At 40.7% G+C, this 24,795-nt stretch overlaps 1 protein-coding gene across 13 annotated transcripts in view; it reads left to right on the top strand.

The window, feature by feature from the left end:
• LOC131124985 (catenin delta-2-like) overlaps positions 1-24,795 on the top strand; it is a 141,891-nt gene that overhangs the window by 68,168 nt on the left and 48,928 nt on the right. For 5 of the 13 annotated variants that reach the window (XR_009128958.1, XM_058066036.1, XM_058066037.1 and 2 more), the window contains 7 exons: positions 8,899-9,050; positions 9,863-10,036; positions 10,971-11,116; positions 12,337-12,587; positions 14,678-14,809; positions 17,987-18,284; positions 21,715-21,771. Coding sequence is in view for 12 of the 13 variants with exons in the window: in XM_058066036.1 (XP_057922019.1) it covers positions 8,899-9,050; positions 9,863-10,036; positions 10,971-11,116; positions 12,337-12,587; positions 14,678-14,809; positions 17,987-18,284; positions 21,715-21,771 (1,210 nt within the window). In the remaining variant the exon portion in view is untranslated. The remainder of the gene's footprint in view (positions 1-8,898; positions 9,051-9,862; positions 10,037-10,970; positions 11,117-12,336; positions 12,588-14,677; positions 14,810-17,986; positions 18,285-21,714; positions 21,772-24,795) is intronic. The other 8 variants (XM_058066038.1, XM_058066028.1, XM_058066035.1 and 5 more) reach the window with 5 other exon arrangements.

The following is a 24,795-nucleotide window of genomic DNA, read 5'->3' as shown; positions in this document are numbered from 1 at the left end:
TGCATGCGTCGGTTTTCTAAACCGGGTACTCCGGTTTCCTCCCATATTCCAAAAACATGCTAGGTTAATTAGCGACTCCAAATTGTCCATAGGTATGAATGTGAGTGTGAATGGTTGTTTGTCTATATGTGCCCTGTGATTGGCTGGCCACCAGTCCAGGGTGCACCTTTTGGGTGTTAAGTTGCTATGTGATGAATTTAGTGCTGTTGGTAGTGATGACATCATAACTGTAACTGTACACTGATATATTTTCACATTTACATATTTGGCAGCTAGACTTCACAGCTAGGAGACCAGGGTTCAATTCCACCCTCGACCGTCTCTGTGTGGAGTTTGCATGTTCTCCCCGTGCATGCGTGGGTTTTGTCCGGGTACTCCGGTTTCCTCCAAAAACATTCCAAAAACATTCCAAAAACATTCCAAAAACATGCTAGCTTAATTAGCGACTCCAAATTGTCCATAGGTATGAATGTGAGTGTGAATGGTTGTTTGTCTATATGTGCCCTGTGATTGGCTGGCCACCAGTCCATGATTACCTTCCTGTCAAAAAGTGATTGATGACCCCCACGTGACATGATTTATGACTTCTGATTTATGACTCCCACGTGATCTGGCGTGACGTCATCATAACGCACCGGATATGATATCATCATCATCATCATCATCATGCGCCGGATATGACAACATCACCATGCATCGGATTGATGACCCCCACGTGACATGATTTATGACCCCTGATTTAGGACCTCATGACATCATCATCATCATCATGTGATATTCGGCGCATGATGATGATGTCACGCCAGATCACGTGGGGGTCATAAATCAGGGGTCAGAAATCATGTCACACGGGGGTCATCAATCACTTTTTGACAGGAAGGTAATCATTACATCTCTCAGGGTGTACCCCGCCTCTCGCCCAAAGTCAGATGTGTTAGGCCCCATCATACCCGTGACCCTTGTGAGGATAAGCGACATAGACAATGGATGGATGGATACATTTAGCCATTTTTATGCTTGAAAATGCTTCATTTAGCCCCCCAAAAAAGTAACATTTGAGGGTGTATTCAGCCACGAAACAACTTCTACACCGTGACTGGGATTCCATCTGCTCACACGCATCACGCACACAAATTCAGTCAGTCAGTCCACACTTTTATCCCTGATTGTGATGCTCTGTTTGTACATTTCACACATTAGAACGGTCAGAGATGAAAGGGTATGACATGGATTTGATAAGCTTTGCTTCTTACTTCTCCTTTTGGACATCTCAGGGAAGAACTAGATTTAAAACACTTATATGCTAGGACTACGTTAAAAAGCCATAGCATTTCAGTATGTGGAATCAAACTATCAAACCAAGTTTGCATCAATGTGGGTCTATTATATACCTCATTTATAACTTATTTTCTCTGATTATTTCTACTATATTGGGTTATAAGAGTGTGTGAATGTGACTATAGGGGTGTTATCTCATGTCTGGAGGGCTCTAATAATGCTAAAACGTTATTTACACGGGGGTAACCAGGTTTTCTATGTCTTCAATGTCATATTTTCTCTTATTATGTCTGCTATATTGGGCAATAGGAGTGTGAAGGTGACTATAAGGGTGTTATCTCATGTCTGGAGGGCTCTAATAATGCTAAAAACCTTATTTACACAGGGGTAACCAGGTTTTCTATATCTTCAATGTCATATTTTCTCTTATTATGTCTACTATATTGTGTGACAGTAGTGTAAACGTGACTATAGGGGTGTTATTTCATGTCTAGAGGGCTCTAGTACTGTACATACTGTATTTATAAGGTTGTAACAGGTTTTCTATGTCTTACATCTTTTCTCTTATTACAGTATGTCTACTATATTGGGTACTGGGTGTGCGAGGTGACTATAGGGGTGCTATATCATGTCTAGAGGGCTCTAATTATGCTAAAAAACTGTATTTACAAGAGGGTAAATGTCTTCTCTGTCATATTTTCTCTTTTTATGTCTGCTATATTGGGCAATAGGAGTGTGAAAGTGACTATAGGGGTGTTATCTCATGTCTAGAGGGCTCTAATTATGCTAAAAAACTGTATTTACAAGAGGGTAAATGTCTTCTCTGTAATATTTTCTCTGATTATGTCTGCTATATTGGGCAATAGGAGTGTGAGAGTGACTATAGGGGTGCTATGTCATGTCTAGAGGGCTGTACTACTGTTAAAAACTGTATTTAGAAGGTTTATTTTCTCTTATTATGGCTATAATATCAGGTAATGGGAGTGAAAGGGGGACTATCGGGGCAAGCAACAATTTTCTGGAGTTACTGTTTTGTAGCCTCTGAATTGAGAGAGAAAAATTTTTTTTCCATTGAAAACGTCAGGCTTCCCTGTGACGGACATTAAGCGCCGCTGTCATCCTGTCCTCGGGTGACATATTTCTTTCCCTGACAGACGCAAATGAAGTCTCTATGCGCACACACACATGCAGTCGAGTGCGTATCGCCAACACACTCGTAGCGGAAAGCGAATGCAGCGCAGCTCCTGAGCAGATTAGTGCGGCAGCAGGGTAAACTTTAACCGTCATGCTTTATGCTTCATGCCATGCAGCGTGAACGTTCGTGTTTGCGACTACGCATGCAGCTGACTGAAAATAGACAAGGTATGAAATATTCAAATGTTGTCGATAGAGAATGCTGTGGAAGGAACGACACTCAGCTTTTGGGGGGGAAAGTGTTCCATTAAAGGAGGTTGCATGTATGATTCCATGGAAAAAGATATGAAGATACAATCGTACCCACACCATTACCCATTTTTTTTTCTCCAAAACACATTGTCACGTCCTTACAGTTTTTTCCACTCGCGTCAGTGGGGCCCTCAGTCTTGGCCATCTGAGTGATTATGTATTTATGAGGCTCCCTGCAGGATCCACTACCGTATGAAATACACCTAAAGTGGCAACACAGTTTTAGTGCTGTGTGTGTGTGTGTGTGTGTGTGTGTGTGTGTGTGTGTGGTGGAGGCACTTCCATGCATGCATTGCATTAGAGCGTGTTGGCCCAATATGAGCCTATATTGGACACACAGGCCTTGACCCACTAAACTCCCATAGCCCCCCACCTTAGCTGAAAATCCCTTAAATGATGCAGTTCCACTCACTTGTAACGGCAGCCTTTCTCCGTACTTCATAGTGACTTCTCACTTTGCGCCAAATGCATTTCCAACGTGGTCGGCCATTAGCGTCCATTTTTATCCGTCCCATGCGCTCGGATGCACAGCGGGAATTCTGAGGTCCAACGCTATATTTGCTCCTGATCCTCCGATAGATGTCCGCCAAAGAATCATTTTAAGTTACCATGCAATTAAAGGGTTTCAACTTTGCTTGAATGTGTCATATATTGTGTGTACACACTAAAAAAATGATGCGTTCAAAAAATTAATCCAACTGTAACGCAACCGCTAGGTTACTATACCACCAGCCCAGTGTTGGGATAGTCTATTTTAAACCAGCAGTTGAGTTAAAAAGACATAAAGGTATAAAAATGGCGTCCAAGAACATGCAAACTCCACACAGTGATGGCGAAGGGTGGAATCGAACTCGGATCTCTTAGCTGTGAGGTAACCACTTGACTGCCATACAGACGGTCCAGTACATTAAACTGCCAAATTTGAGCCGTTGTTTCCAAAAAGTTTTGACAGTCACAAACTTTTACGTGCAGTAACACACGGCTATGGTGCATTCAAGGATCACCAAACACGGTGGGAAATCTCAACGCCCGAGAAAAAAGCGTGATCAGTAAAGCATGGAGACATAAAGGTATAAAAATGTCGTCCGAGAACATGCAAACTCCACAGAGTGATGGCGAAGGGTGGAATCGAACTCGGGTCTCCTAGCTGTGAGGTAACCACTCGCCCGCCGTACAGACGGCCCGGTACAGTAAACTGCCAAATTTGAGCCGTTGTTTCCAAAAAGTTTTGACAGTCACAAACTTTTGCGTGCAGTAACACACGGCTATGGTGCATTCAAGGATCACCAAATAAAGTGGGAAATCTTGACGCCCGAGAAAAAAATCATTTTAAGTAACCATGCAATTAAAGGGTTTCAACTTTGCTTGAATGTGTCATATATCGTGTGTACACACTAAAGAAATGATGCGTTCAAAAAAATAATCCAACTGTAACGCAACCGCTAGGTTACTATACCACTAGCCCAGTGTTGGGATAGTCTACAGTATTTTAAACCAGCAGTTGAGTTAAAAATGATCTATTATGCTCATTTTGGGCCCTTTGTATTGAGTTGTGGACTCCTGTAGAGCAGCTACACACAATAAAGCTTTGTAGACCTTCCACAATCTGCACCTACTCCAGCTGGAATTCAATGGATTTCCAAAATGCTTTTTTGTTTTCATTTATTCCACACACAGCCCACCTCTGGGCATGCCCACTCTGCTGTGATTGGTGCCACACAGTATGTATTTTCTCCGGGTACTCCGGTTTCCTCCCACATTCCAAAAACATGCTAGGTTAATTAGCGACTCCAAATTGTCCATAGGTATGAATGTGAGTGTGAATGGTTGTTTGTCTATATGTGCCCTGTGATTGGCTGGCCACCAGTCCAGGGTGTACCCCGCCTCTCGCCCCAAGACAGCTGGGATAGGCTCCAGCAACCCCTGCGACCCTAGTGAGGATAATCGGTAGAAAATGAATGAATTAATATATGAATCATTTGAGTGTTAAGTTGCTGTGTGATGAATTTAGTGCTTTTAGTAATGTGTTTTTTGAAAGATGACACAGTGTGTCAGACTGTTGACCTCTTGAGATTTTTGATGGGTTGACAATTTTTGACTCCATGACTCCAATGTGTCTTTTCCCGTTTTTTTTTTAGTCGGGAACTGACATTTTCCCGAAACTTACCAATGTTTTACTGCTGATTACTGAAGAACAGAAAAAGCTGTGTCTTGGCTCATAAAATGACTTTCACAATCACTAACTGTTACATGTGTTCACTTCCTGCTTCCCTAATATAATTTAAGTTATTTTTATTTAATTTTGTTTAATTTAATAAAAAAAATGTTTTTCATTTTTTTTGTAATTAAATTTAAAAAAAAAAATTATGGTTTTATTTCATTTGAACATGCATCAGATTACAATTGAATGCATCACATAATCAGTTCACAGTTCCACATGTCCAAAAGGAGTAGGAAGAAGCAAAGCTTATTAAATCCTACCCCTCCGTCTGGTACTTTTACAATCAGTAACTGTTATATTTGTTCACTTCCTGCTTTTTTTATTTATATTTTTTTCCCTTTTTTTAGTCGGGAACTGACATTTTCCTGAAACTTACCTATGTTTTACTGCTGATTACTGAAGAACAGAAAAGGCTGTGTCTTGGCTCATAAAATGACTGCTTTTTTTCCAATTTTGCTGTTGTTTTTTTTAGTTCTTTTGTTTAATTTTATTTTTGGAAGGTGACTTCAGTTGTTATTATCCTGCATTTATGAAATTGAAATTGACTTGAGGTGAATGAAACGTGTTTTCACGATGGTTGGAAGATACTAGGTTCTTCATACGTGTGCTTCTTCCTAATATTTCATGCTGAAAAAGGTGCCTATAATTAACAGGCCTTGATGGGACACGTCATTACTATCATGGCCAAAGTCATCAAGCATGCATGAAACATTTAACAGCGGGTAAGAGTAATGAGAGAGCGTCTGCCCTCCCACTTTCCTCCTCTGAGATTTCATTTAGGATCACTTTTTTGACTTTTTTATCCATCCCGGCAAATGCAAGCTTTCCAGTCTCCACCAAAACCTTCATAGAGTCTTTATTGTAATGGTAATGGTTTTATTTCATTTGAACATGCATCAGATTACAATTGAACGCATCACATCATCAGTTCACAGTTCCACATGTCCAAAAGGAGTAGGAAGAAGCAAAGCTTATTAAATCCTACCCCTCCATCTGGTACTTTTACAATCAGTAACTGTTACATTTGTTCACTTCCTGCTTTTTTTAATTATTTTTTTTACACGGCAACAAAGAAAAAAAAGCCATACTCAGCATCACTACGCAGACCAGGCTGTCTCTTCTCTGTTGCCTTCATGGCAAGAATTTTCATGCCAGGCCAAGTGAAAACAATCATTCCACAAAAGGCTACACCGTTCTCATGCAACTGCTGTCAGATGCTTGGTGAACTGGGGCAGAAAAGCGTCACAAGAAGGTAGAACGTCATCCGGAAAGGCGGAGAAGGTGAAAAATGAAGCTAGAAAAAGAATGTTTTAAAAAGGAGGTCAGAAACTTTTAGCGATGATGGGGTCACGGAGCATTACAGGCGAGAATAGCAGAGTAGATCAGACACAAATGGCTGTCTTTGGAGAAAGAGGACACCCAGTTGTTGGATTTTGGACTGGATTTCAGCCTTTTTGCTGTGTTATTGTCAGAACCGAATCTATTGCATTTGCTGTGTAGTGGATCCCTGCAGACTTGCAGATTTTTCATTCATTCATTCAGTCGCGGGGGTGCTAGAGCCTATCCCAGCTGTTTTGAGCCTGTCTACACCCTGGACTGGTGGCCAGCCAATCACAGGGTACATATAGACAAACAACCATTCACACTCACATTCATACGTATGGACAATTTGGAGTCGCTAATTAACCTAGCATGTTTTTGGAATGTGGGAGGAAACCGGAGTACCCGGAGAAAACCCACGCATGCACAGGGAAAACATGCAAACTCCACACAGAGATGGCCGAGGGTGGAATCGAACTTGGGTCTCCTAACTGTGAGGTCACCACTCGACTGCCGTACAGACGGCCCGGTACATTAAACTGCCAAATTTGAGCCGTTGTTTCCCAAAGTTTTGACAGTCACGGCTTCACAAACTTTTACGTGCAGTAACATACGGCTATGGTGCATTCAAGGTTCACCAAATACAGTGGGAAATCTCAACGCCCGAGAAAAAAGCGTGATCAGTAAAGCATAGAGACATGATGGTATAAAAATGGCGTCCGAGAACATGCAAACTCCATACAGAGATGGCCCAGGGTGGAATCGAACTTGGGTCTCCTAGCTATGAGGTCTGCCATCTAACCACTCGACCGCCGTACAGACGGCCCGGTACATTAAACTGCCAAATTTGAGCCGTTGTTTCCAAAAGGTTTTGACAGTCGCGGCTTCACACACTTTTGCATGCAGTAACACACGGCTATGGTGCATTCAAGGATCACCAAATACAGTGGGAAATCTCAACGCCCGAGGAAAAAGCGTGATCAGTAAAGCATGGAGACATAAAGGTATAAAAATGGTGTCCGAGAACATGCAAACTCCACACAGAGATGGCCGAGGGTGGAATCGAACTCGGGTCTCCTAGCTGTGAGGTAACCACTCGCCCACCGGTACATTAAACTGCCAAATTTGAGCGGTTGTTTCCAAAAGGTTTTGACAGTTGCGGCTTCACAAACTTTTGCATGCAGTAACACACGGCTATGGTGCATTCAAGGATCACCAAATACAGTAGGAAATCTCAACGCCTGAGGAAAAAGCGCGATCAGTAAAGCATGGAGACATAAAGGTATAAAAATGGCGTTTGAGAACATGCAAACTCCATACAGAGATGGCCGAGGGTGGAATCGAACTCGGGTCTCCTAGCTGTGAGGTCTGCCATCTAACCACTCGACCGGCGTACAGACGGCCCGGTACAGTAAACTGCCAAATTTGAGCCATTTTTTCCAAAAGGTTTTGACAGTCAAAAACTTTTGCGTGCAGTTGTGGTGCATTCAAGGATCACCAAATACAGTGGGAAATCTTAACGCCCGAGGAAAAATTAGTAAAGCATGGAGACATAAAGGTATAAAAATGTCGTCCGAGAACATGCAAACTCCACACAGTGATGACGAAGGGTGGAATCGAACTCGGGTCTCCTAGCTGTGAGGTAACCACTTCTCCGCCGTACAGACGGCCCGGTACATTAAACTGCCAAATTTGAGCAATTTTTTCCAAAAGGTTTTGACAGTCAAAAACTTTTGCGTGCAGTTATGGTGCATTCAAGGATCACCAAATACAGTGGGAAATCTCAACGCCTGAGGAAAAATCAGTAAAACATGGAGACATAAAGGTGTAAAAATGGTGTTCAAGAACATGCAAACTCCACACAGAGATGGCCGAGGGTGGAATCGAACTCGGGTCTCCTAGCTGTGAGGTAACCACTTGACCACTGTACAGACGGCCCGGTACATTAAACTGCCAAATTTGAGCCGTTGTTTCCAAAAAGTTTTGACAGTCACAAACTTTTGCGTGCAGTTATGGTGCATTCAAAGATCACCAAATACAGTGGGAAATCTCAACGCCCGAGGAAAAATCAGTAAAGCATGTAGACATAAAGGTATAAAAATGGCGTCCGAGAACATGCAAACTCCACACAGAGATGGCCGAGGGTGGAATTGAACTCAGGTCTTCTTGCTGTGAGGCCTGCACGCTAACCACTTGTGCAACGTGCAGCCACTTGCAGATTTTTTTTTTGTCAAAAAATTTATTTTTATTGGTTTACAGGCATGCAAATTTTCCTTTTTCATTTTTAATCTCCAAATTCAGAACGGCCGTGCGTGCCCTGATCTCCATTACGGAAATGTGTTTTTCTCCACGTACCTGTTATTGAAAGAAATAACCTTCCGAGTAGACTTACGTCAAAGTGACGTGGCAGGAGATAAGCCGGGTCTTAAAGTGGATTCTGACAATGATCAAGAGTTTCTTTTAACTCATGACACTTGAGTTGCACGGCTGCGTAGCGTCCTTCTCTTCTGTCTTGAAAGGAGAGAAATGAATAAACGCACACGGCCGGCGTGATGTTTATTGATGATGGAGTTATTCAAAGGTCGAAAGATCCTCACGTCTTCATGTTGTGCACTTTTCTTTCTACCCTTCAGGACAAGGACTTCTCTCTCATAGCGCTTTGCAGCTCAACAACCAGGATGCCTATGCAGCTGCCGGTTACCACAGCAACCAAGCTCTGGCGCTGGGGGAAGTGGTGTCGGGTCGGAGCGGACACATGGGCGGGGCTGTTCACAGCTATAACCAGGTACGTGAAGGCGACATTTGGTAATGGTAATGGTTTTATTTCATTTGAACATGCATCAGATTACACTTGAATGCATCACATAATCAGTTCACAGTTCCACATGTCCAAAAGGAGTAGGAAGAAGCAAAGCTTATTAAATCCTACCCCTCCATCTGGCACTTTTACAATCAGTAACTGTTACATTTGTTCACTTCCTGCTTTCCTAATATAGTTTACGGTTGTATTGTTTTTTTAATTTAATTTAATTTAATTTAATTTAATTTAATTTAATTTAATTTCATGTCATGTCATGTCATGTCATGTCATGTCATGTCATGTCATGTCATGTCATGTCATGTCATGTCATGTCATGTCATGTCATGTCATGTCATGTCATGTCATGTCATGTCATGTCATGTCATGTCATGTCACGTACCGAAGTACGAGGTGATATGTATCGAGTTCATTGAGTGTTTTTGTCAGTTTTGCCTTGAATTTATTGCGTCTCCAGCAAAAAGTGTGCATTTGTTGAATATGTTTTGCGTGTCACGGCACACAACTACGGTGCGTTCAAGGACCGCCTAACACTGGTCACTAAATGTCTGCAACATATCAGAAAGGAGGAAAAAAATGTCCATCGCTGATTTCCAAAGTTATTTTATTTTATTTTATTTTATTTTATTTTATTTTATTTTATTTTATTTTATTTTATTTTATTTTATTTTATTTTATTTTATTTTATTTTATTTTATTTTATTTTATCAAGAGGTTCATTTGCCTCCATTGTGATCGCCCGTCGTCATGTTCTCGTTGTTTCTGCCGTCCTCTCAAAGGTGACATCCAGTCGAGCAGCAGCCCAGTTGGTCGGGACGGACTCCCCGTCTCAGTCTCAGAGAGACTCGTATGCTCAGCAGGCCCACGGAAGCGCCTTCCACATGCCCAGCGATGGTGGATCTGCGGTTGTTGCGCCATCCATGTACTACTCCTGTGCAACCTTGCCTGCACAGGTACGTACATCTCTCTGTCTCACGGCGGTGAATCAATAGCCACGTATAGATGGACCCAAATATTCCAATTCCATCCGTGTTATTTGCTCAAACGGAAAGAATCTAACCTCTGAGAGGTGATCAGTAAAGCATGGAGACATAAAGGTATAAAAATGGCGTCAGAGAACATGCAAACTCCACACAGAGATGGCCAATGGTGGAATCGAACTTGAGTCTCCTCGCTGTGAGGTAACCACTCGACCACCGTACAGACGGTCCGGTATATTAAACTGCCGAATTTGAGCCGTTGTTTCCAAAAGGTTTTGACAGTCACAAACTTTTGCGTGCAGTAACACACGGCTATGGTGCATTCAAGGATCACCAAATACAGTGGGAAATCTCAACGCCTGAGGAAAAAGCGCGATCAGTAAAGCCTGTAGACATAAAATGGCGTACGAGAACATGCAAACTCCACACAGAGATGCCCGAGGGTGGAATTGAACCCTCGTCTCCTAGCTGTGAGGTCTGCGCGCTAACCACTTGTCCACCGTGCCACCCTTAGATCAATCTTTTCCCAGTCAAAACTAATATTTTAAAAGCTTCATTTATGACGGTTCGCTTCCATAACTTGGTTTCATATCTTCTGAATTAGCAAAGCACCCCGGGGTCCGTCCCCCACACTCAGCTTTAAGCTCCGCTGCAGGAGGACCTTTAAAATATTCAATAAACTAATTTCTCCTTTTTGAAAAATAAAAGACATCTGAACCAGCTTAGAAGGCCGGGCTCATGACAGTCATATTTCATGTCATATTTCCTGTGAATTTGCTGAGCTTCTACTCTTTGTGGTCCCCAACTCGGGTTTCATCCCTGCGACTATAATGACTTACAACCAGGTAGATGAATATTTTAGCTTAGCGACATTCCCTTTTCATGAAGTACAACTTCTCTATTACAGCGCGTCAGCTCCCCTCTGCAGGCAGTGGGATCTCCAACCAAGCTCCAGCGTCTGGGTTCAGCCTCTTCCGACATGCCCAGCTACGCAACACTACAGCGGGTGTCATCGCCTAAACAGTCCCCTAGTCGTCTGGCCAAGTCCTACAGGTTGGTTCCCTTCGCTTCCATTGTTAGGTGCAGATAATAACGTATGATACCGGTGATGATACCGTATGATACCGCCAGGTATTTTATATTTTTTATTTTTAAATCACTTTCACTTTCCTTTTCCTTGATGCACTGACCCTAAAAGAGTCTCCCTCATGCCTGGCAGACAGTCATTCATTCATTAATTTTCTACCGCTTATCCTCACGAGGGTCATGCTGGAGCCTATCCCAGCTGATACACCCTGGCCAGCCAATCACAGGGCACATATAGACAAACAACCATTCACACTCACATTCATACCTATGGACAATTTGGAGTCGCTAATTAACCTAGTGGCTGCACGGTGGTCGAGTGGTTAGCGTGCAGACCTCACAGCTTGGAGACCGGGGTTCAATTCCGCCCTCGGCCATCTCTGTGTGGAGTTTGCATGTTCTCCCCGTGCATGCGTGGGTTTTCTCCGGGTACTCCGGTTTCCTCCCACATTCCAAAAACATGCTAGGTTAATTAGCGACTCCAAATTGTCCATAGGTATGAATGTGAGTGTGAATGGTTGTTTGTCTATATGTGCCCTGTGATTGGCTGGCCACCAGTCCAGGGTGTACCCCGCCTCTCAACCGAAGACAGCTGGGATAGGCTCCAGCACCCCCGCGACCCTCTTGAGGAAAAGCGGTATAAAATGAATGAATGAATGATTTTGATGGAGGCTGAACGGTGGATGAGTGGTTAGCGCGCATGCCTCACAGCTAGTAGACCCAGGTTCGATTCCACCATTGGTCATCATGTTCTCCCCGGTTTTCTCCGGGTACTCCGGTTTCCTCCCACATTCCAAAAAAAACATGCTAGGTTAATTAGCGACTCCAAATTGTCCATAGGTATGAATGTGAGTGTGAATGGTTGTTTGTCTATATGTGCCCTGTGATTGGCTGGCCACCAGTCCAGGGTGTACCCCGCCTCTCGACCGAAGACAGCTGGGATAGGCTCCAGCACCCCCCGCGACCCTCGTGAGGAAAAGCGGTAGAAAATGAATGAATGAATAATTAAGCTAGCATGTTTTTGGAATGTGGGAGGAAACCGGAGTACCTGGAAAAAAAAAACACGCATTCACGGGGAGAACATGCAAACTCCACACAGAGATGGCCGAGGGTTGAATTGAACTTGGTGGAATTGAACTTGGGTCAGCTAGCTAAAGATATTAAAAGAGATTGTACTTTCCTCGCAGCACCTCGTCACCCATCAACATGGTAGCGTCGGGCGCCGGCGGGTCGTCCTCCCCGCTGTCTGTGGCAGCCTCGACGGGAGGCAACCTCACCTCGTCGCCCATCCACCAGCTGAGCTCGGCAGTGGGTAGCTACGCCACCTTGTCGCCCACCAAGCGTATGCTGCATCACATCGGAGGAGACACCTACAAGATTTCCCACGAGCTGTACGCCAACGCCACCCTGAAAAGGCCGGGTAGCCTGGCAGGTAGAGGTCAAGATGATTTTACGATTCCTTTCTTCATCCGTGTACGTGTCAAATGTTGGGATTGGTGAATGGGAAGCTTGCAGGAAAAGGTCAGAAGTAGGGATGCTCCGATCAATATCGGTTGATTTCTGTCAAATTGATTTTGCCGATCACAAAAAACGGTCGGTGTGCGGCGCCAAGCCCAACATGTGACAGATTTCTATTTAACTAATTTGCCACCAAATATGTTTTTAGATGTATTATTTATGCAAGAGGCAAAAAGAAGTGATGACGCCACTGCACAAAAGAAGAGATCATGTTTGGTATAGTTTTCATTCATTCATTTTCTACGAGAAAAGAGGCGAGAGGCGGGGCACACCCTGGACTGGTCGCCAGCCAATCACAGGGCACATATAGACAAACAACCATTCACACTCACATTCATACCTATGGACAATTTGGAGTCGCTAATTAAGCTAGCATGTTTTTGGAATGTGGGAGGAAACCGGAGTACCCGGAGAAAACCCACGCATGCACAGGGAGAGAGATGGTCGAGTGTGGAATTGAACCCTGGTCTCCGAGCTGTGATTGGTATCGAAGTCGGAAGCATCCCTATTCAGAGCTTTCAGGAAGTTAGCTAGTAGCTTAGCAAACAGGCCCCAAAAAGAACAGATGGGTCGTGGAGTCGAACCACTAGCACACTCACTGAGATAGCGGTCCGACTTGATGAAAACAGGCCCCCAAAAGAACACATGGGTCGTGGAGTCGAACCACTACCACACTCAACTGAGATAGTAGTCCGACTTGATGAAAACAGGCCCCCAAAAGAACAGATGGGTCGTGGAGTCGAACCACTAGCACACTCACTGAGATAGTGGTCCGACTTGATGACCCTCCCTGTTCTGTTTTTGCTAAGCTAGATTTATCTTCATCAAATTCAACAAAAAGACGGAAGTTATTTCTTATTTCAAAATTGTCACAGCAACATTTGATTTTAAAAATATATGAAATATAAATTCACCATTCCCATTTGAGTGTAATTTGAGTGTAATTGCATGCATGTACATTGATGTTTAATTGTGTTGTTTTTATTCGTGTACATCAGGTTCATCAACATGTCAGTTGTGGCCTAAAAGATACTACGTTCAAATAAATTCATAGAAATGTTCAAAAAGCCAAAGTCAAAGAGTCGGAAAAGTACCCGAGCTTAGCTGGCAGGCACGGAACAGCGAGGCGATCCACAAAGACTCACAAAGTCGTGACACCAAACAAGGCAAACATTCACTAACAAATCAAGAAAAAACAAGAACTAGGACACATAGAGCGCTGACTGGCGCTGATAACGAGGAAGACCCGATCAGGAACAGGAAACGGTAACAGCACGCAACCAAACACGAGGGAATGATCAGACGTCTTCCTGGAGAATGTGCTTTTTGTGTCTTCTTAGCAAAAGGGGGGTGAGTAGATAGGAAACAAAACACCAAAAACAAGCTCAAGTGCGGGATATATTGTATATTATATTTTTTATAATATAATATAGTATATATATATATATATATATATATATATATATATATATATATATTGTATATTATATTTTTTATAATATAATATAGTATATATATATATATATATATTGTATATTATATTGTTTATAACCTTCCTCTTGTGTTAGCTTTCTAGTATCATCTCTTATGTTAAAAAGACTAAGAGCATAAAATGTGAGTTAAAAGCCTGATTAAAAAAGAGCATAAAATAGGACTAAAACGATAAAAACGTTTAAAAAAGTTTAAAATATGAGTTAAAAGCCTGATTAAAAAAGAGCATAAAATAGGACTAAAAAGATAAAAACGTTTAAAGTTTAAAATATGAGTTAAAAGCCTGATTAAAAAAGACTAAGAGCATAAAATAGGACTAAAAAGATAAAAACGTTTAAAAAGGAGGGTTAAGGAAATCTCAAAGCATTTATAGAGCATATATAAATACTGACCATGAACACACCTGAAAAGTCATCCAAAGGCCACCACTGACATATATTATTACCCCCATATATTATTGTGTTTTATCTTACCTTCAAATCCTCACATAGCCAACTTCCTGTCTGCTGTGTCTCACAGGCTCCAGAGGTTCCTACAGCAGCCAGCATAGCCATCTCGGCTCGGAGCTGCGACCTCTGCAGTCTCCGGAGCATCACATCGACCCCATCTATGAAGACAGAGTCTACACCAAGCCCAACCTGCGAGGACAAGGTGAGCTTAAATTCGTGATTGGCAGGTCGGGAAACGTTGACTAGGCTTGAAACGCCGTGTTATCTAGCCAAGGCATCTAATGGCATGCAAACTCCACACAGAGATGGTCGAGGATGGAATTGAACTTGGGGGGTCTCCTAGCTGTGAGGTCTAGGTGCCAAATGTGTAAATGTGCAAATATACCAGTGTACAGTGACAGTTATGATGTTGTCACTACCAACAGCACTAAATCCATCACATAGCAACTTAACACTCGAAAGGTGCACCTGATACAAACATGTATCAGGTACACCCTGGACTGGTGGCCAGCCAATCACAGGGCACATATAGACAAACAACCATTCACATTCATACCTATGGACAATTTGATAAAAAGATAAAAATGTTGAAAAAGTTTAAAATATGAGTTAAAAGCCTGATTAAAAAAAGACTAAGTGCATAAAATAGGACTAAAAAGATAAAAACATTTAAAAAGTTTAAAATATGAGTTAAAAGCCTGATTAAAAAAGAGCATAAAATAGGACTAGAAAGATAAAAACATTTAAAAAGTTTAAAATATGAGTCAAAAGCCTGATTAAAAAAGACTAAGAGCATAAAATAGGACTAAAAAGATAAAAACATTTAAAAAGTTTAAAATATGAGTTAAAAGCCTGATTAAAAAAAGAGCATAAAATAGGACTAAAAAGATAAAAACGTTTAAAAAGTTTAAAATATGAGTTAATATCCTGATTAAAAAAGAGCTTATAATAGGACAAAAAAGATAAAAACGTTTAAAAAGTTTAAAATATGAGTTAAAAGCCTGATTAAAAAAGAGCATAAAATAGGACTAAAAAGATAAAAACGTTTAAAAAGTTTAAAATATGAGTTAAAAGCCTGATTAAAAAAGACTAAGAGCATAAAATAGGACTAAAACAATAAAAACGTTGAAAAAGTTTAAAATATGAGTTAAAAGCCTTATTAAAAAAGAGCATAAAATAGGACTAAAAAGATAAAAAAAAAACGTTTAAAAAGTTTAAAATATGAGTTAAAAGCCTGATTAAAAAGGTGTGTTTATGAAAGTTTCAGTCCCAGAGAATGCGAAGACATTTGATACCCATACGAAGATTTATCGTACCTTTCCAACCCTCGATTAAGAGCACAACTATCGGACAGTTCAATCAACGGCATCAAAAAAGCTCGAACCACACGTGAAAAAAAACGTTAAAATAGACCAAAACCCACCTATAAATAGCCGCATCATGCTGTCAAGCGTCTAAACGTTGGGAGTAAAGAACATCATGCGGTGTTCAGAAGGACGATGAAAGAAATCCAACAGAGAGTTTTGCAGGCATATTCCCACTCGGGAGCTTTTAAAGGTGTGTTATTGCCGTGGAGATGTTCCATCACATCGTCAGGAAAATCTAATTGGGGTCTCGGTGCAGGCCATTTGTCCCTACACTGCTGTCTGCTAGATAATTAGTTTGAAGGCTAACTATTAATCTCAATGAATGCCCTGCTTTGAAATCACGGCAAATCAACCATGTCTTAAAAATGTTTACAGTAAAATGTGCAAAAGTGGACCTTTTACTCTGATGTTGACTTTGATGAATTCAAATAAAAAACATTTTTTATTTTTTATTTTTTATTTTTTATTTTTTATTTTTTATTTTTTATTTTTTATTTTTTATTTTTTATTTTTTATTTTTTATTTTTTATTTTTTATTTTTTATTTTTTATTTTTTATTTTTTATTTTTTATTTTTTATTTTTTATTTTTTATTTTTTACAACGTGCTGAACTATTGTTTTGTTCTTTTGTTTAAAGTACATTTTTGTCACATTTCCATACTAAAGTGGGCTGCACGGTGGTCGAGTGGTTAGCACGCAGTCCTCACAGCGAGGAGACCAGGGTTCAATTCCACCCTCGGCCATTTGTGGAGTTTGCATGTTCTCGGATGCCATTTTTATACCTTTACGTCTCCATGCTTTACTGATCACGCTTTTTTCTCGGGCGTTGAGATTCCCCACTGTATTTGGTGGTCCTTGAATGCACCATAGCCGTGTGTTACCGCACGCGAAAGTTTTTGAAGCCGTGACTGTCAAAACTTTTTGGAAACAACGGCTCAAATTTGGCAGTTTAATGTACCGGGCCGTGTGTACGGCGGACGAGTGGTTACCTCACAGCTAGGAGACCCGAGTTCGATTCCACTCTCGGCTATCTCTGTGTGGAGTTTGCATGTTCTTGAACACCATTTTTACACCTTTATGTCTCTATGCTTTACTGATCACGCTTTTTCCTCGGGCGTTGACATTTCCCACTGTATTTGGTGATCCTTGAATGCACCATAGCCGTGTGTTACCGCACGCAAAAGTTTGTGAAGCCGCGACTGTCAAAACTTTTTGGAAACAACGGCTCAAATTCGGCAGTTTAATGTACCGGGCAGTGTGTACGGCGGTCGAGTGGTTACCTCACAGCTAGGAGACCCAAGTTCGATTCCACTCTCGGCTATCTCTGTGTGGAGTTTGCATGTTCTCAAACGCCATTTTTATACCTTTATGTCTCTATGCTTTACTGATCATGCTTTTTCCTCGGGCGTTGACATTTCCCACTGTATTTGGTGGTCCTTGAATGCACCATAGCCATGTGTTACTGCACGCAAAAGTTTGTGAAGCCGCGACTGTCAAAACTTTTTGGAAACAACAGCTTAAATTTGGCAGTTTAATGTACCGGGCCGTCTGTACGGTGGTCGAGTGGTTACCTCACAGCTAGGAGACCCGAGTTCGATTCCACTCTCGGCCATCTCTGTGTGGAGTTTGCATGTTCTCGGATGCCATTTTTATACCTTTACGTCTCCATGCTTTACTGATCACGCTTTTTCCTCGGGTGTTGAGATTTCCCACTGTATTTGGTGGTCCTTGAATGCACCATAGCCGTGTGTTACTGCACGTCTTTTGTAAGCTTTACTTTTGCATGTTTTCTGATATTCTTTTGTGATTTTAGTTTTTACACAAATGAAAAACTAAATCCTTTGGTGAGTTTTTTTGAGTCTGAGTTCCCCCCGTCTGGTTTCTACCGTATTCATTTATTTTTTTGTGTTTTTGCTTCTTCCCTTTCCACTTTGTTTTCTTCCATTTGTGGTGTTGACGTGTTTACAACCTGATTCCTCTTCTTCCACGCTGCTCCTTTTTGACCACACCAGTGGTGAACCAGTTGTACCAAGAGGTCCTCAACTATCTGCTCTGTCCCTACACTTTAGCCCCGCCTTCCCCTGGTGTCGATCCAATCCCATTGCAGCGAACGGGAAGCCAGAGCGCCGCTTCCACCTTCCAGCGAGGCAGCTTCGCCACGGGAGGCGGACCTGATTACGGCAACCCTTACCGCACCTTGCAGTTCTGCCCGTCCACCGAATCGCCTTACAGCAAGTCGGGCCCCACACTTCCCCCGGAGGCGGCCCTGGGAAGGTCTCCGTCTGTGGACAGCATCCAGAAGGATCCAAGGTGTGGTATCTTGACTTGGTCTCTGGCTTGTGGATCAGGCACTGTGTTTTACTCCCTTTCCACTCTCACTCACTGAACTTACTGAGGTCCAGATTCACCAAATTATACAAACTATCAGGATCCTGGAGGTTATTGGCTGGATTTACACTGCAGGTTTTCACTTTGTATCAGTAAGCACCTTGCTTGGCCCGATATGAGCGCTCTAAATTAAAAAAAAAAAAAAAAAAAACTTAAAAAAACTTGAAAAAATTAATAAAAATAAATAAGACTCAAAATAATCCACAAAAAAAGGGAAAAAAAGAAAAAAAAAGAAAAAAAATAAGACTCAAAATAATCCACAAAAAAAGAGGGAAAAAAAGAAAAAAAATAAATAAATAAGACTCAAAACAATCCACAAAATAAGAGGAAAAAAAGAAAAAAAATAATACAAATAAATAAGACTCAAAATAATCCACAAAAAAGAGGAAAAAAGAAAAAAAATTATAAAAATAAATAAGACTCAAAATAATTCACAAAAAAAGAGGGAAAAAAGAAAAAAATTAGTAAAAATAAATAAGACTCAAAATAATCCACAAAAAAAGAGGGGAATAAAAGAAAAAAAAATTATACAAATAAACATGACTCAAAATAATCCACAAAAAAAGAGGAAAAAAAGAAAAAAATTAATAAAAATAAATAAGACTCAAAATAATCCACAAAAAAAGAGGAAAAAAAAAGAAAAAAATTAATACAAATAAATAAGACTCAAAATAATCTACAAAAAAAGGAAAAAAAAGAAAAAAATTATAAAAAATAAATAAGACTCATAATAATCCACAAAAAAGAGGGAAAAAAAGAAAAAAAATAATAAAAATAAGTAAGACTCAAAATAATCCACAAAGTTGGAAAAATTGCATTAATCCCTCGTTTTAGACAGTTTATAACATAATTTGAGCCCTCTCGACATGAAATAACACCCCTATAGTCACCATTACCGTTTTATCACTCAATATAGTACACATAGGGAAAAAAAAACACAAACAATACTTGTGCTCGTTTGTGTTGCTGTAAATTTTTCCCCGTGCTGGGCAGTTTCGGGGCAGGAAGTGATGGCCGGGCTCAAGCGTTGCAGTTTATCTTGCTGCGGGTTATGGCGGGAACAGTAGGCCGTGTTCAGGATTATTGTGCTTGTGGTGAGATTATTCAAACCTGCAAAAAAATAAAAATAAATGCCTGTTGTTCTGATGCTTGTGTATCACAACAGTAACGTTACTGACACCTAGTGACCAGCACAGGATATTACATATTATTGTGTCGTCTGTGAATGCCTTATATTTGTATTTTATTTAAGTTAGCCATCTTTATGCTTGAAATTGCTTCATTTTGGCAAAAAATGCATAAAATTTGCTTAAATATGAATATTTTTGTATTAATAAAAGGGGGTTCAACTTCTTCATCTTCAGGCCTCGCATTTAGAACGCTAGTGTAAATCCAGCCGGCTTGTCAGGAGTGTGAGACGATGCCTTGCTAGTCAATAGATGAATTACATTTCAGAAGCATCTCAACATACTGTACACTTGATCCCCGCCATGCCGCGAATAATTCAGGCGCCCATGGAAATGTCAGTTTTGACTTTAACGCGGGGGTGTCCTGTGTTTTTCGTGAAAAATGCTAAAATTGCAACTCATCACATCAGTGAAAAAGTCCATTGTTAGTATGAAGTTAGTATTTTTTTTTACTTTTCAAAATATTTGGAATTTTTTAAAATTTTTTGTCATAATATGAGACTTTTTCTCCTAATTATCTGACATGTTTCTTTCAATATTTTTAACATATACTTAATTCTCTCAAAATTATCTATTTTTTTTATTTCTGCAGGCTTTTTTTTGTTGTTGTTAATTTTTTATTTTACATCGATTTCAGCTTTTTTCTTGTAAATGTTCTTCACGGCTTCCCATGATACATTGACTCGTAACATTATAACTTTTTTCCGAATATAATTTTTGGCTAATTTTATGACAATAATGTTGGAATAGAAAGAGGGGGAAAAAATAACTTAATTTTAGCAGCTTAAAAAATAAATAACTAAATAAATTAAATAAAAATAATAAATAAACACAGAATTTTGGTGAAAGTATATTTATATTTTTTCATAATATTAAAACATTATTATCATAAAATTAAGATTTTTTTCTCATTAGATTACAACTTTTTCTGGTATTATTTTTGGCTTTATTCTTGGAAAATTACAAAATTTTAAAATTTTTGCTTTTCTTGTTATTTCATTATTATTTTTGAATATTTTTTTTTAATATGCCGCGTGCCTCGTTGGACACCCCCGCTCTCAAAATGTACTCAAAAAGGACTCAAAATGTAACCGCTTCACAAAACAAACACCGACACACTCATTTGAATGCAAAGCAATACTATTTTTATACTCATATGTACCCCGCAAGGCATGCTGGGTAACTTTCTGTTTGAGAATTGTGCATGGAGGCTTCCCGGCATGCCTTGCGGGTTATGTATCAGTCTAAAATTGTATTGTTTTACATGTACAGTATAGCTTTGGGATTGGCAAATGGGATGGGTCTTCTACTAATCAACATCATTGATTAATATTTTGGCGGCTATGCGGGGGTCACTGTATTTTGATATACAAGAGTTTAAATCTGGGCTTTAGTATGATGCACGCCGCATCTTTCACTGTCCTTTTCTAGTTTGCTTTGACATTGGAAATCACCTGAACGCATCACATGCGCACACATCATTGCAACGGCAAGGGTTGTAGTTGGCAGGCGGTAAATGAGGAAAAGAGCATTGAGAGTCCAACTTCCTGTCGACTTCTGTCGACTAAAAAGCGCCAAGTTGTAAAATGTCATCCCAGATCCCCATGACTATGTTTTTTTTTGTTTTGTTTTTTTTTTTTTAAAAAAACAGTAGAGGTGTCGCTCTTTCCTCCAGCTAGCATCCAAAGTATGTTGTTTCCTTGGGCTCAACTGCACATGAACTCAACACCCATATTGTTTGTTCAGCATCATTGTGTGTAGCTCCCAGCGAGCACATGTATCCACTGACACGGAACATCTCCAGGCTAGGCTAGAACGGCGGTGCATGCCTTATTTTTGCATAAAATGTAACAATAGATGTATAAAATATATATATATTTTTTGTTTTTTTTTAAATCGCAGTCTACGCTAAGCTCATTCTGCAATCAAAGCAGCCATAACATGCCATCACGCCCTGTGTTTACCCCCCTCCACCCCACTCACCGCCTGCTCTGTGTGCATATATATATATATACGCCACCCCCCCCCCCCACCCTTTGTGCCTGATAACCAAATGCTGAGAGAAAGACGAGTCTAGTCACTCCACATTTCAGCGTATTTAATCATCACTATTAACAACAACGGCCAACAATATTCCTCTCTCTTGTTTCTCTCTACCTCGATAGGTACGACCCAGAATTCCTTGTGTGGAATCAAAATCACGCCGAGCAAAGAATGACAAAGTAATCCTTATTTATTTCTACATATATATATATTTATATATATATACATTCTGTCCATCTATCTTACCTTTGTGTCATTCACTGAATTCTTCCATCTTTGCTGTTACACTGACACACATGATCACTCATGTACACGTTGGTCCTCGGGTTAAAAAAGTCGGAATTTTTCCAACATCATTACAACGGTCAACAATCATTGCACGGCGGTCTAGTGGTTAGTGCGCAGACCTCACAGCTAGGAGACCAGGGTTCAATTCCAACCTCGGCCATCTCTGTGCGGAGTTTGCATGTGGAGTTTCCCCGTGCATGTGTGGGTTTTTTTCCAGGTACTCCGGTTTCCTCCCACATTCCAAAAACATGCTAGGTTAATTAGCGACTCCAAATTGTCCATAGGTATGAATGTGAGTGTGAATGGTTGTTTGTCTATATGTGCCCTGTGATTGGCTGGCCACCAGTCCAGTGTGTACCCCGCCTCTCGCCCAAAGACAGCTGGGATAGGCTCCAGCACCCCCCGCAAAATGAATGAATGAACTCCCTGCTTTCACCCCTGTGGTTCTCAGTCCTTTTGACCTTCTTAAAATATGGTCCCGGGCTAGTCTGGAAGGAGACCTCCTTGGTATCTCCTTGATGATGGCTGCCATAGTATCTGAACTTTTTATAATGTTCATTTTTAAGCTTGTTCGTAACCAAGAAAGGTCATAACCCGGAACGCCATAAACCGAGGACCACCTGTACTTTGCATGGAACAGTATCAAATAGGAGGCCAGTATAAAACTGTGTTTTCAAGTTCTCGGCACTAAATGATGGCGTCACAGACTGTAACATTGGCATCGCTTGAAAAGCTCATCAAGCCTGACTCTTCAAATGAAGTTAGAAAAACAAAACATCCATTTAATAGTCACAATTGGCAACGATAAAGAAAGAAAAAAAGTAAAGTTTTAGTTGGTAAATATTCATCATTCTCTCCTTTGGCTGTCCCGCTAGCCCCGATCCATTCAACCCATGTGTCCATTTTTTAATTTACCCAGTCCTTCTTTCATTGTCTTCCGTCATCCTCCAGTGGTAAGTTCATCTATTGTTGTATTTGTCTTCTACAATATGATGATATGACTTACACTTACACAGGCTCCATACTCAGATAGTCTCCTGATTGTTGGAGATTCCACCTTAAGGCTTTTTCAGTTCTCTGATTTGAGTTGTAGAGTTTCCCTACTGTGTCCCTGGTGGTGTGTCCCCTGGAGGGGGCTCAACAAACCTAAACCCACCAACACTGTCAGCTGGTTCAGGACAGAACCCCAAGAAGAAAACTCAAAAATCTCAAAAAAGAAGTGACAATGTCCAAATTCTGGACTGGGAGGTATAGGAAGACCGGTCCTTCTATCACTTTTCGTCATCCGTCCCTCAAAGATCCAGACAGTGACATATTGATATGCGGGGCAGTCATTCACCAACCTCAAAGATCCAGACAGTGACATATTGATATGCAGGGCAGTCATTCACCAACCTCAAAGATCCAGACAGTGACATATTGGCATGCAGGGCAGTCATTCACCAACCTCAAAGATCCAGACAGTGACATATTGATATGCAGGGCAGTCATTCACCAACCTCAAAGATCCAGACAGTGATATATTGATATGCAGGGCAGTCATTCATCAACCTCAAGGATCCAGACAGTGACATATTGGTATGCAGGGCAGTCATTCAACAACATCAAAGATCCAGATAGTGATATATTGGTATGCAGGGCAGTCATTCACCAACCTAAAAGATCCAGACAGTGACATAATGGTATGCAGGGCAGTCATTCACCAACCTCAAAGATCCAGACAGTGATATATTGATATGCAGGGCAGTCATTCATCAACCTCAAAGATCCAGACAGTGACATATTGGTATGCAGGGCAGTCATTCAACAACATCAAAGATCCAGATAGTGATATATTGGTATGCAGGGCAGTCATTCACCAACCTAAAAGATCCAGACAGTGACATAATGGTATGCAGGGCAGTCATTCAACAACCTCAAAGATCCAGACAGTGACATATTGGTATGCAGGGCAGTCATTCAACAACCTCAAAGATCCAGACAGTGATATATTGATATGCAAGGCAGTCATTCGCCAACCTCAAAGATCCAGACAGTGACATATTGGTATGCAGGGCAGTCATTCACCAACCTCAAAGATCCAGACAGTGACATATTGGTATGCAGGGCAGTCATTCACCAACCTCAAAGATCCAGACAGTTATATATTGATATGCAGGGCAGTCATTCACCAACCACAAATAGGGAAACGCTAAATTCACAAAATTTTAGACCTGAAGAAGCCTTTTGGATGAAAGGTAAAACATATTCAACAAACAAGATGAGTCCAGTTACCCTGCTTCAATCCAAGACCTGTATGGTAGTCTTGTTGTCTCTGAACTGGCCTGGGAACGCCTCAGTATCTCCTGTAAGGACCTGGATGAAGTATCCGTGGAAAGAAAGGTCTGTGCAACCCAACACCAGATAAGTGGAAGACCATGGATAGATGGAGGAGAACTTGGTGCCTGTTCTAATAACGTGGTTGTGCAAAAGCTAGATGAGCCAGTTTGGTGTGGATGGACTTGAATGTTCTGCAAAGAATCCTGACTACAACCCAATAGATAATAATATCTATGTATATACTTACATATATACACACACATACATACATACATACAGCCATACATACAGCCATGCATACATACATACATACATACATACATACATACATACATACATACATACATACATACATACATACATACATACATACATACATACATACATACATACATACATACATACATACATACATACATACATACATACATACATACATACACACATACATGTACATACATACATGTACATACATACATACATACATGTACATACATACATGTACATACATACATACATACATACATACATACATACATACATACATACATACAGCCATACATACATACACACATACAGCCATACACACATACAGC

This window comes from Doryrhamphus excisus, chromosome 3 (assembly GCF_030265055.1).
Source record: "Doryrhamphus excisus isolate RoL2022-K1 chromosome 3, RoL_Dexc_1.0, whole genome shotgun sequence".
NCBI classification, from domain to species: Eukaryota; Metazoa; Chordata; class Actinopteri; order Syngnathiformes; family Syngnathidae; genus Doryrhamphus; species Doryrhamphus excisus.
Note: the sequence above shows the minus strand (reverse complement) of the source record. Positions and strands in the feature narration are given on the sequence as shown.